Source organism: Denticeps clupeoides, chromosome 14, assembly GCF_900700375.1.
Source record: "Denticeps clupeoides chromosome 14, fDenClu1.1, whole genome shotgun sequence".
Classification (NCBI taxonomy): Eukaryota; Metazoa; Chordata; class Actinopteri; order Clupeiformes; family Denticipitidae; genus Denticeps; species Denticeps clupeoides.
In genome coordinates, this window is record NC_041720.1 from 18,309,792 (window position 1) to 18,320,622 (window position 10,831).

General features: G+C 45.1%; 1 protein-coding gene and 1 pseudogene across 1 annotated transcript; one reads left to right on the forward strand and one right to left on the reverse strand.

Annotated features, from left to right (window-relative positions):
- Nucleotides 1–845: 845 nt before the first annotated feature.
- Nucleotides 846–2,799, forward strand: LOC114803170 (TATA-box-binding protein-like; annotated as a pseudogene).
- A 3,465-nt stretch (nt 2,800–6,264) lies between these two features.
- On the reverse strand, nt 6,265–10,100 carry LOC114763654 (rho GTPase-activating protein 11A-like). The gene is made up of 8 exons (XM_028953421.1): nt 9,921–10,100; nt 8,992–9,064; nt 8,585–8,748; nt 8,404–8,436; nt 8,216–8,287; nt 7,793–7,877; nt 7,302–7,410; nt 6,265–6,777 (listed from the first exon to the last, which is right to left on the reverse strand). Exons 3-8 carry the CDS (start codon nt 8,730–8,732, stop codon nt 6,448–6,450), a joined length of 777 nt encoding a protein of 258 aa, XP_028809254.1. The 5' UTR covers nt 8,733–8,748; nt 8,992–9,064; nt 9,921–10,100; the 3' UTR covers nt 6,265–6,447.
- Nucleotides 10,101–10,831: the final 731 nt, after the last annotated feature.

The window sequence follows — 10,831 nt, forward strand, 5'->3', positions numbered from 1 at the left end:
ACGTGCGACCGGTCATTCAGCCATTGCGCCGCCTTCCTCGGGCTCTTTGTGATGAAGTCACTGCGGAACTCAACAACCTGCTCGAGCTGGCCATAATTGAGCGGATTGATGCTTCACCCTGGGTCTCCAACCTGGTGCTGGCACGGAAGAAGTCCGGGACTCTCCGGCCGTGCGTGGATCTAAGGTCGGTCAACACAGCTGTTGTCCCTGACAAGTACCCGCTGCCTACCGTGGAGGAGCTGGCCGCTAATTTCCATGATTCTACTGTCTTCTCCAAACTAGACCTTCGACAGGGTTATCTCCAAGTTCCGCTGCATCCCGAGAGCCGCAACCTGACCGCTTTTGTCACACACATGGGCGTCTTCCGCTATACTAGGATGCCTTTCGGTCTCAGCTCTGCCCCTAGCTGCTTCCAGAAAATCATGTCCACCATCTTTGCTGCAGTTTCGGGGGTAGTGATTTATCTGGATGACATTGTGGTGCATGGTCCAACCCTCGCATCACATGATGAGCACCTGGACCGCGTCTTCAAGATCCTGGCAGGTCACAATCTTACGCTGAATGGGGACAAATGTGTCTTCACTGTGCCAGCGGTCGATTTTGTGGGCTTTCGCCTGTCTGGAGAGGGCATCACACCCTTAAATTCTAACGTGGAGGCTGTTCTACGTCTCCCTGAGCCCTCCAGCCCAGCCCAGCTCACATCCTTTCTTGGAATGACTGCATACTACTTGCGTTTTCTCCCTCTGCCACTACAGCCCCTTTGCGTGCGCTTCTGAAAACCGGAGCCCCATGGGCCTGGTCCTCAGCCTGTTCCTCAGCCATCCGTCAGCTAAAGGCCCAGCTTACCTCACCACCGGTGCTTGCTCACTTTGACCTGTCATGCCCTACTTTTCTGACCTGTGATGCGTCTGGTGTAGCGCTAGGTGCCGTCCTTTCTCAGTGCCAACATGGTTCTGAGCGCCCCATTGCATTTGCCTCCCGGTCTCTGACTCCGGCCAAGCAGAAGTATTCAGTTGGGGAGCGGGAGGCACTGGCCTGTGTCTGGGCGTGTGAGCGGTGGCATATATACTTGTATGGCCGACATTTCACCCTCCGCATGGACCATCAGGCCCTAACGACCCTACTCTCATCTTCAGGCACGGGGCACAGACCGCTCCGGCTCCACCGCTGGTCGGAGAGGCTCCTCCAATATAATTTCACTCCGCTGTTTACCCCCGGCCGGGACAATGTTGTGACAATGTTGTGGGGACTCAGGGCCGTCATCCCTGGCAGCCTACAACCTCGCATCCTGGCCATGGCTCATGGGGGACACCTAGCCATTGTAAAAGTCAAGCAGCGCTGCCGTGACAGGGTGTGGTGGCCTGGGATCGACAGGGATATTGAATTTGCGGTGAAGGACTGCTCAGCCTGTCTCGTCAGTGGAAAGACGGGCCCTCCCACACCTCCGCCACTGCAACCTGCAAGGGACAACGTGGGGGGGGGGGGATGTTACATATGCACATGGGCAGTGTGCGTTTTGTGTGTGTTCCAAGTTGTGGGTGTTGCTGTAAGGGATTCTGGGTATACGGAAATAAAAGAGAAAAGAAGAAGACCGCGTGTCGAGAGTCCGCATGGTTATTCGCAAATAGCATAACATTACATTAACATAACAGACGTTATAAAAATAAACCTTAAAAAGGCGAACAAGCCTGGACGTTTCATAGTTGAGCAGACATCGAGTTGAATGGATGACGAACAGATACCTGCGCCGCAGCAGCAGATTACAGCGCCACTGAGAGGGGTTCTGTGGTGCCTGGGACCAACCTCTCAGCTCCACCACTCTCAGGTCCCTTTGGGCAGACCATTGATTCTTACTACGCTTGCAAACCAGTGGCAGCAGTTTGGCACTTACAATCCTGCATTGGGCTTCTGCACACCGTACACCATGAAACCAGAGCAGAACACCAACAGTCTGCCAATCCTGCAGACCCAACAGCAGCAACAAGCTTGGGTGTCGAGCAACGGTGGAGTCCAGTTTCACGCTGGACAAACCCCGCAGCTCGACAACTCCATGGCCACCAAGACTTCAGTGGCCAAACCCTTGACTGCACAGACTAGTCTCGGGTCAGAAAAATTATCTGTTGGTCCACACCTGTCAAATGTTGTGTCTACATTTAATATTGGATGTAAACTGGACCTGAACAACATAGCAAGGCGTGGTCGAAATGTCGAGTACAACCCAAGGCGTTTCAACGCTGTTTCAATGAAGATGCGGAAACCCAGAACATCTGCAACCATCTTCAAGTCGGGGAAAGTCGTTTGCGCAGGAGCACAAAATGAAATTGAGTCCCGAAATGCAGCCAGAAAGTATGGGAGGCTGATCCAGAAGATGGGATACCCTGCAAAATTCCACGGATTTAAAATCCAAAACGTGGTGGCACGTGGTGGCAAGCTGCAATGTTAACTTCACTATTCAGATTGAAGATATTGCTCGGAACTACCCACAGGAGTGCTGCTATATGCCGGAATTGTTCCGGATTAAAATTCAGGCTGTCTGAACAGAAACTTACACTCCTGGTCTTTATATCGGGCAAAGTTGTATTTGTAGGCGCAAAAAGCAAAGACCAAGTCAACAAAGCTTTTCAAACCATCTGCCCAATCCTGGAGAGATTCAAGAGGAAAACGAACAGCTGTGGAGCCTTAAACAGCTAAAGTGAAGTGAAGTGATACACAGCAGCACAACACACGGTGCACACAGTGAAATTTGTCCTCTGCATTTAACCCATCACCCTGAGTGAGCAGTGGGCAGCCATGACAGGCGCCCGGGGAGCAGTGTGTGGGGATGGTGCTTTGCTCAGTGGCATCTCAGTGGCACCTTGGCGGATCGGGATTCGAACCAACAACCTTCTGATTACGGGGCCGCTTCCTTAACTGCTAGGCCACCACTGCCCCCAAAAAGCTGGGCTGGCAGCGGCGTTACAAGAAACTGATTTATTTAATCCCTGTAACACAAAATATCCCATTGAAAACCATTATAAATTAAAATTTTAACCCCTTCACAAAATGTGTGCATATTTTCTTGTGTTTAAGGTTGTTTGTACCTACTCCTGTAGGAGAACAAATCTGTGGCCACTGGCCCTCTTCCACAACCTGGTTGACACGTCCCTCTACAATGCCTGTGTCCTGTGGACTTCAATCGAGCTGCCATCCTGGCAGCAGCAGAAACCATTCAGGAGAAGGCTCGACATTGAAGACATGGGAGAAATGCTGGTGACCCCACACATATCCATAAAATAGGGTGCCTTCCCCCCTCATCCTCCGCTGCAGAAATAGTTGCAAATCTGCAGGGTGCTGCTGCAGGCCCATCTCTCGTCAGGAAATGTAAAGGCAGGAGGCGGGGCCACTTTTGCATGGACAAAAAGGGAAGAGTTGGGGGCACCTGTTGCAAATGTATGAAATTCACATGCAAGGACCAGAGTCTGTCCTTTTGCAGCCACATGAGCTGGATTCTCACTCCCAGACAAATATGATCTCTTTTTAAATAATGTTCAACTTTCTAAAATAAAGTTTGTCTTGTCAAACTGATCTTTTATTCTTTATGTATTTTTAAAACACAACAAGGTAATAAGCATTTAGTGGGGGGAAAGCATTATACTTATTGTTGGACAAGGCCTAGTAACAATCAGCATATAGAAGAATAGGTTAAGAATATTAACTTTAATTTGCCACTGTAGGAATGGTAATTATAAATCAATGTTGCTGCCAATCGCAGCAACATCTCTGTGTCAAATCACCCATTTACAGCATTTAAGGGCATTTAAATAGATAAAAACATCAATAATTAAATAATAAAACCTCAAACATGAACCATAAAAACATTCAAATTAAATGTAATTTTTAATTCATTTGGGAACATTCATGTCAACAGAGTGTAAAATCTGATTGTGTCACAGCAGCACAGGCAGAAAGGACGCAAGAAACAGACAGGGATTTAATATGACACGACATGATACATACAGAGCACAGAATCAAGTGACGCAGACATTGCACACATCGACTAGAAATACGCAGGAACATAACATAACAGGTCATAACATAACATTTACATTTACAGCATTTATCAGACGCCCTCATCCGGAGCGACTTACAATCAGTAGTTACAGGGACAGTCCCCCCTGGAGCAACTTAGGGTTAAGTGTCTTGTCAGGGACACAAAGGTAGTAAGTAGGATTTGAACCTGGGTCTTCTAGTTCATAGGCGAGTGTGTTACCCACTAGGCTACCCACTAGGCTACTACCACCATAACACGAAAGCCAGATTATTAAGTAAACAAGAACCGACCTCTCATCAACTGCTTAAGTAAGGTAAAATGTTTGAATCTTGAATGTTTTTTTTTATTTCTAACAAACTTCTAGTCCTGCACAGTCTCAGAGTATAATCCATCTGTTAAAGAAGCTCCTGGAAATGGCAAAATTCTTCATCTGTGAGCTCCCAGGACAGATGCTGCGTTTGAGGCTGACTGCTGACTGTGAAGCCTGTTACAGTAAATTCTTTGGTCACCTGAGTGTAGGACAATCTTTATGAACTAGAAACCAAAATTCCATTTTGATGGACTTCTCCAGGCGTTTTTCGCAGGAACAAGCATGGCCTCGTTTATAGCATGTTGAAAAATTAGCATGTTAACATGGTAAAGCTAGCACGCTAACCTCAAAAATGCTAAAAGGGTGTGGCCAAGATGCGTCACGTGAAATTTGTTGACGTTTGGAGCATGTTACAAATGCTAAAATTAGCATTCAATGCATATCATTTTTTATATACAGCATGCCGGTGTGCGTACTTTTGTACGACCCACATTAAGTGCCAAAAAAAGTCTGAAATAAGTCTGAAAAAAGGTGTCAATTTCACCCATTGACACCTTTTTGTTTTTTCCAAAATTGTGCGTGATTCATAAATTAGACAGAGATGTCGGTCTTGGCGAGGTCTACGAGACAACATCAACAACTTTTTTGTATGTCAAACCATCTGGAAACAAAGTCCAAAAAAGTCCAATTTTGGACTAGGATAATAAACGCGTTCCGAAATTTGTTTTTGGGGAATTGCGCACAGACCGCAAACTCTACCGAGCCAAGCCATATGTCACACCGTGCGGAACAAACAGCCGCACGACCTGACATGAAATTCGTGTGTGTGCGATAAACAGTGTTATTGCAAATTCTAAGAAACCATTTTTTTCCACACTTTTAATAGTTTGGCCACGAATTGTGGCCGTCCCGTAGTCCCTAATGAAGCAACCAATATCTCATTTTGTGCAGCCTGACCTCTTTTTTTTTTTTTTGCATTTCAAGGTCTTAAGTGTGACAGCCGCAATTGTAAGACATGGCCTTTTTTTTGCTATTTTCCGAATTTTCCAGGTTTTCCTGACCCCTGTTGGGGGTAGTGACACATCCAATATGTCAGATTGCATGACTCAGATTGGCCTCGCCACAACTCCCGTGTCTCTAGCTTTTATGGCTGGTCAGAGGGAGCTGAAAATGTCTTCCTCTGCACAATAGTAAACCGTACTTTTTAAACTTTGAACCCAATTTGTGGGCGGACCATATGACCTACCTAAACAAACAATATGTCATATTGTGCAGAGAGGTCAGGCCTTCATACTGACAGGCCCAAATCATAATAAACTAGAATTCCCAATTTATTTTAAACGTCTGCAGAAAAGATCGGAAAATGAAAGTTTCGCATCCTCCGGAGTGTCAGGGATGATTTGCTCCTAAAGGTTCCTCTCGGGTTCCCTGGGTTCTTCTGAAGAGCAGAGGCGGGCCCTCTGATGACGATAAGCCGTTTTTGGGGACCGTAAAGAGAATAACCTGGCAGTGGAGAGGTTGTTGGGCCTGACATGTCGAAGCAGTCATAAAAGATGTTATTAAATGAATCATAAATGAAACATCTAAAAGTCACAGCAAGGGTCTGGCTCCAGCAGCTCATGGGCGCAGAGGATGAAACCGGAGTCTTCTGCCATTTACTGGTGATCGATGCTCGCTGCCAATAAATTCTGCAGATGCCGAGGTGAAATGCAGAGTTTCCATTTTATTGCTATTACTTCATTCAGCTCGGGACTGAGAGTAAAATTCGTGCTATAACATTCCATACATTCTGTACAACAACAACTAAAAAAAACAAGTAGAGGGTTCATTTGGAGTCGCATAAATACCAGTATGTGTAGAATACATTAGAAAATGTCAAGACACATATACATACAGGTGTCTCAGTCACATTAAATAAACTCGCCATAATGTCCCTCATAATATTCCACACAGTGGAAAAAATTCATACATCCGAATCATCAATAAGAAATAAAGGCATTTATTTACAAGGAGGACCAGACATTAGTCGTGGAAGGCATGGTGCTGCGTCCCGTCCTGTGGCGGTGGGTGAGCTGTGGGAGCGAGAGGAAGATTGCCCCGGATTGATTTATTCATGGCCGAATGCCAATCGGTTTTGGATTGGAACTGCTGATTCGGTTTCTGTTTGGATTCTGTCGCGCCCTAGTCCAGGTCTATGAAGATGCAGCGCCACTGCTTGACACGCTGCTTCTTCTTCGTGGCGCGGGATGTAGGAGGAGTTGCACTGTTCGTAGCAGAAGCGGTTGATGATGGTGCGGCTGCCGCAGGCCTCATCGCAGATGGTCTGCTTGAGCGGCTGCGTCTTACACCAATCACGCTTCAGGTAGCGGCGCTGCGTGATGTGCAGTGCCTCCTGGCTGGACTCCAGCACCTCCTCGGCCGATTGAGTGACAAAGTTCTGTGGATGCAGAATGAAACGTCTCTAGATTAAAGAAAGAAAGTCCAGTTGCCACGACTCAACTTTCAGACAAAAACTAATGACTAACTAGTGAACAATATTATTTTATTATAACATGTACACGTTGAAATAATGCATAGTTTACAATGAAAGTGATTATCGTACAATAAAGATCTTGGCTTTTATGAAGGCTGCAGAATTTACGTTATTAACAGCAAAAAGGTAAATGAGAAGAAAAATAATTACACTGTAGAATTAGATGCAAACATGGCACTAGTTTAGTGATTATATTCCATCAGCAAAGGAAATACAGTGCTAAAATGAATCTTACCAAAAAAAAAGCCAAACAATAAGATATTGATTACCACAGTTAAAGTGCTTTCATGCAATGTCATGCAGCAGTGAATCCTCTCACACGCTTGCATGCACACACAGTAAAGTGATCGCTGTAAAGCAAAGTTATTGATTGACATTTGTGAGTAGCAACATTGTGGGTCGGGAGCTTACAGTGAAGCTGAACTTACAGGGTCTTTTCTGCTCCTGCCCAGGCTGAAGCGCAAGTGTAGGAATTTCCTGACTGCCTCGTTCTTAGTCACTTTTGGGGAGAAGCAGCCAGTCTTCCCGACTTCAACACTGTAACCAACACAGGTGACATTCTCACATCACACCCTGTAGCAATGTCAAAATTGCACATATTCAAGTGTATGCCATACATGGTTGGTTGGAATTAAAACATTTGGACCCTCCAGGATTTAGGAGCAGGGGTGGCCAAGCAGTTAACGAAGCTGCCCGTAATCAGAAGGTTCCCAAATTGCCAAGGTGTCACTGAGCAAAGCACAGTCCACACACTACTTCCTGGGCGCCTTTCATGACTGCCCACTGCTCACCAAGGGTGATGGGTTAAATGCAGAAGACATTTAATGTGCTGTGCTGCACAATCACTTCACTTGTAGACACAATTTGAAGATTGCAGTTGATTATAGAAAATACAGCGTAGAATTAAGAACTGGCTTGCCTGCTGATCTGATGAGTTCTGCACTCCGCGGGAAGCTTACACTTTGTGTTGAGTGTGGAAAGGACAGGGCTTGCTGTGGAAAAGACTACAGAAGAGAAAAGTTCTACATCAAACTGTGCATACAGCTGCTTCGCGGAAAAAAAGCTCACTGCTGAAGGCACACTACACAACAGACAGGCAAAGAAGGAAAATGTTTCATACAGAAAAAATTCAAAAGCAAAAATATGTAGGAGATTGCTGAAAGGCAGAGCCAAAGGCATGGTCACAGGCAGAACAAGCAAGCAAAGGGTACTGGTCTACAAAACGCACCACAAAGACCATTCAGAGGGCTGATTGGAAGCCAGAGAGAACTGACATCCAGATGCAGTTCAAAGCTGAAGATTTTCATATAGAGGCAGAAAAAGTCAGACCCTTAAAACCTACCTGCAGTTTCAGACTGGGGTGTGTTTGTGGGGGTTCTATTAATGAACTTGTTCAAAGCCCCATTAATCACTTCTGGAATGCAAGACAAAAAACACATTAACACTTTAGCAAGTAGAGTCCAAAGAACCACCAGGAATTTATTTGAAGACCACAATAAAGCAAAACCACCAACTCTGCTTGGATCTCACCTCTTAAACTTCTGCGGTGACTCCTCCTAAGACCTGAGTGTGAGGGGGGGGGGTGTGTGGGGGGGGGAGTCAGGTCAATAGGTCAACAGGGAGTCAGTTCTTTTAAATCACACTCTGCAAGTATAATTTACCAAGCTAGTTTAACCCACATCACCTTATTTAAATTTGGCTGGTTCCTTACCAAAGTACTGAGCATTTTCAATAAAGCACTGCACAACAGCAGCCTGGAGCTTCAACTTCCTCTCAGTGCTGCCGTTCACCTTCTCTGTGCCCTCAGCAGAGTGCAGCAGGTTAGGGGCAAAGACCACCGAGAGGTTACTGCTGTCCATCCAGTTCTCTGCACTCCTGGATCAAATGCAGACATCATTTTTATTGATATATTCCCATATTAACAAGTTAAATTATGGGGCGTTCATCCCAACCCCACTTGATTTAAATTACTGATGTTGCTTAATGATCATTGCCAATTTATTTATGTTTTGTTTTTTTTTTATGTTTCTATACAGGTCAACCTAGTCTTGTGCACACAAGTGCAAACTCACTGTTCAGTATACGCAAACATACCAAAAAATAAAAAGAAGAACTCACCATGGTACGCTGCCATAGTCCTGCACAAAACAGTGCTGCAAAGCATCCAGGGCAGTTCGAAAAAAATCTTCACCTGGGGCATAGAGGAGAGGGAGAAAACACTTCAAATCATTCCTCCAGAAATCACAAAACCTTTATTTCAAAACGAGCTAATATGCCTAGAGCCAGTGGCAACCCTGCTCTGCCTGAATTCCTTTCCTCAGGACAGGCAGGCAGACAGGCAGGCGAGGTTTGCTCAGATGGGGGAAAACACGCAGCACTGATGAACGGTTCTATTCAAAACCACTTTTCATGTGTTCACATCCCTCCCCAGTCCCACTGAAGCCAGGCTGGTCGTTCCTGCACAACCAGAACAGCGAACGAACTGCTTTCATTACGGCGCAGACGTTGCTGGCGCTGCATCCCGGGTTAAAATGCATTAAAACCGAGCGCGATGCGGACATCTTGCTGCGCGGCTTGATTTTATTCCGGTTCTTCAATTTAATTCTGTATTCGGAGCGGAGGTGCTGCAGCACCGTACGCCGGATGTTTTCTCCTGAAACCTTCATCCTTAGCCCCTATCGGAGTCGAGAATAATGGTCTCTTGCCGCCAAACTCACTGTACTCAACCGAAATAATAAACTACGGGACCGATCGCGCCTCCGTAGCTCGTTACTTGGCTGACAGTCCGGTCACTTAGCAACAGAAATAAACAGTTCTCTATAAGCGTGCACATCGCGTGGTTTAAAAACAAACAAAACAAACGTGCCCCGACCGGAGCCATTTCACGCGAACGACTACAGTACTACACTACTAAATAAACTAGATGTAGTTGTAAACTAAATAAAAATAAATAAAAAGGTTAGTTGAACAAATTTAAAACTGAAAATTTGGTGAAACATACATTGTTGTAAAATACTGGCCACACAGTTACACAATGCAACAATTACCTTCTGTCCACGTTATGCAAGGGTCCACTCAAAAGGGTCGGAAACACAGGACAACCTCGCCTTAACGACCACGACCACCTTCAGGGAGCTCCGTCGGAAAATATAAAAATCTTACACCATCTCTGCATCACAGTTTCAGGCACTTCCGCGGGAAGTGTTGCACCACAGGCAGGTACGGCACACCTAGAAAAAAGAAAGTAAACAAATTTCAAAATAAAATTGAACTGTTATTAATATTCAACGTGATTTATTGCTGAGCAATGACTTCCAAATGTCAAGGGTTCTCATCCCAAAGAGCACACAAAAAGAGGTAATCCTTTATGAGTCAGTGTGGAATAAAATAGTCGCTATACCCTCCTGTGCAGCAACACAGGCATACTCCCACCGCAAACGTTCCTGGTCAGCTTCCGCCATGGTGAGACGCGGAGGGAAATCCAGAACAACCACCTTCATAAAGTGAAAAAGATATTTTGAACACATCACCCACGTGAAGTAAAGAAAGCACATATGTAAATGTAAAAAAAAATATTGCCGTTAATCTATTCATAAAGTTGGGTTGGGAGCTGGGTCTATGGAGTTAAATGGTTACACTAGATTTATAAGTATATTTCTTCTTTCTTGTGTCTTTTATTTTCTTATTTTCTAAAGACTTTTATTTTGTTTTTGAGACCCGGTTCAGGTCTCTTGGACACATGGCGTGAGTTGTGAGAGGTGTGTGGGGTTTGTGTGCAAAAAGTTATTTCTTTCATTTTAATTTTACATACATATTAGGAATATTTTGCATGTGTGTTTTTTTATGTTCTTTTAATACTGTATATTGTAGAGAGAGGTGCAGAAAGACGAGATGTTCTGACGCGATGTTCTGACGCGACCTTGCTTTTTGTACAGGAATGCAGTATTGTAAATTGTGA

Coding starts and splice junctions, on each gene's coding strand:
- LOC114763654 (XM_028953421.1), bottom strand. CDS start 8,732: ATGGACAGCAGTAACCTCTCGGTGGTCTTTGCCCCTAACCTGCTGCAC. Junction 8,288..8,403: donor TCACCGCAGAAGTTTAAGAG/GTGAGATCCAAG, acceptor CTTGCATTCCAG/AAGTGATTAATGGGGCTTTG. Junction 7,878..8,215: donor ACCCCAGTCTGAAACTGCAG/GTAGGTTTTAAG, acceptor TCTCTTCTGTAG/TCTTTTCCACAGCAAGCCCT.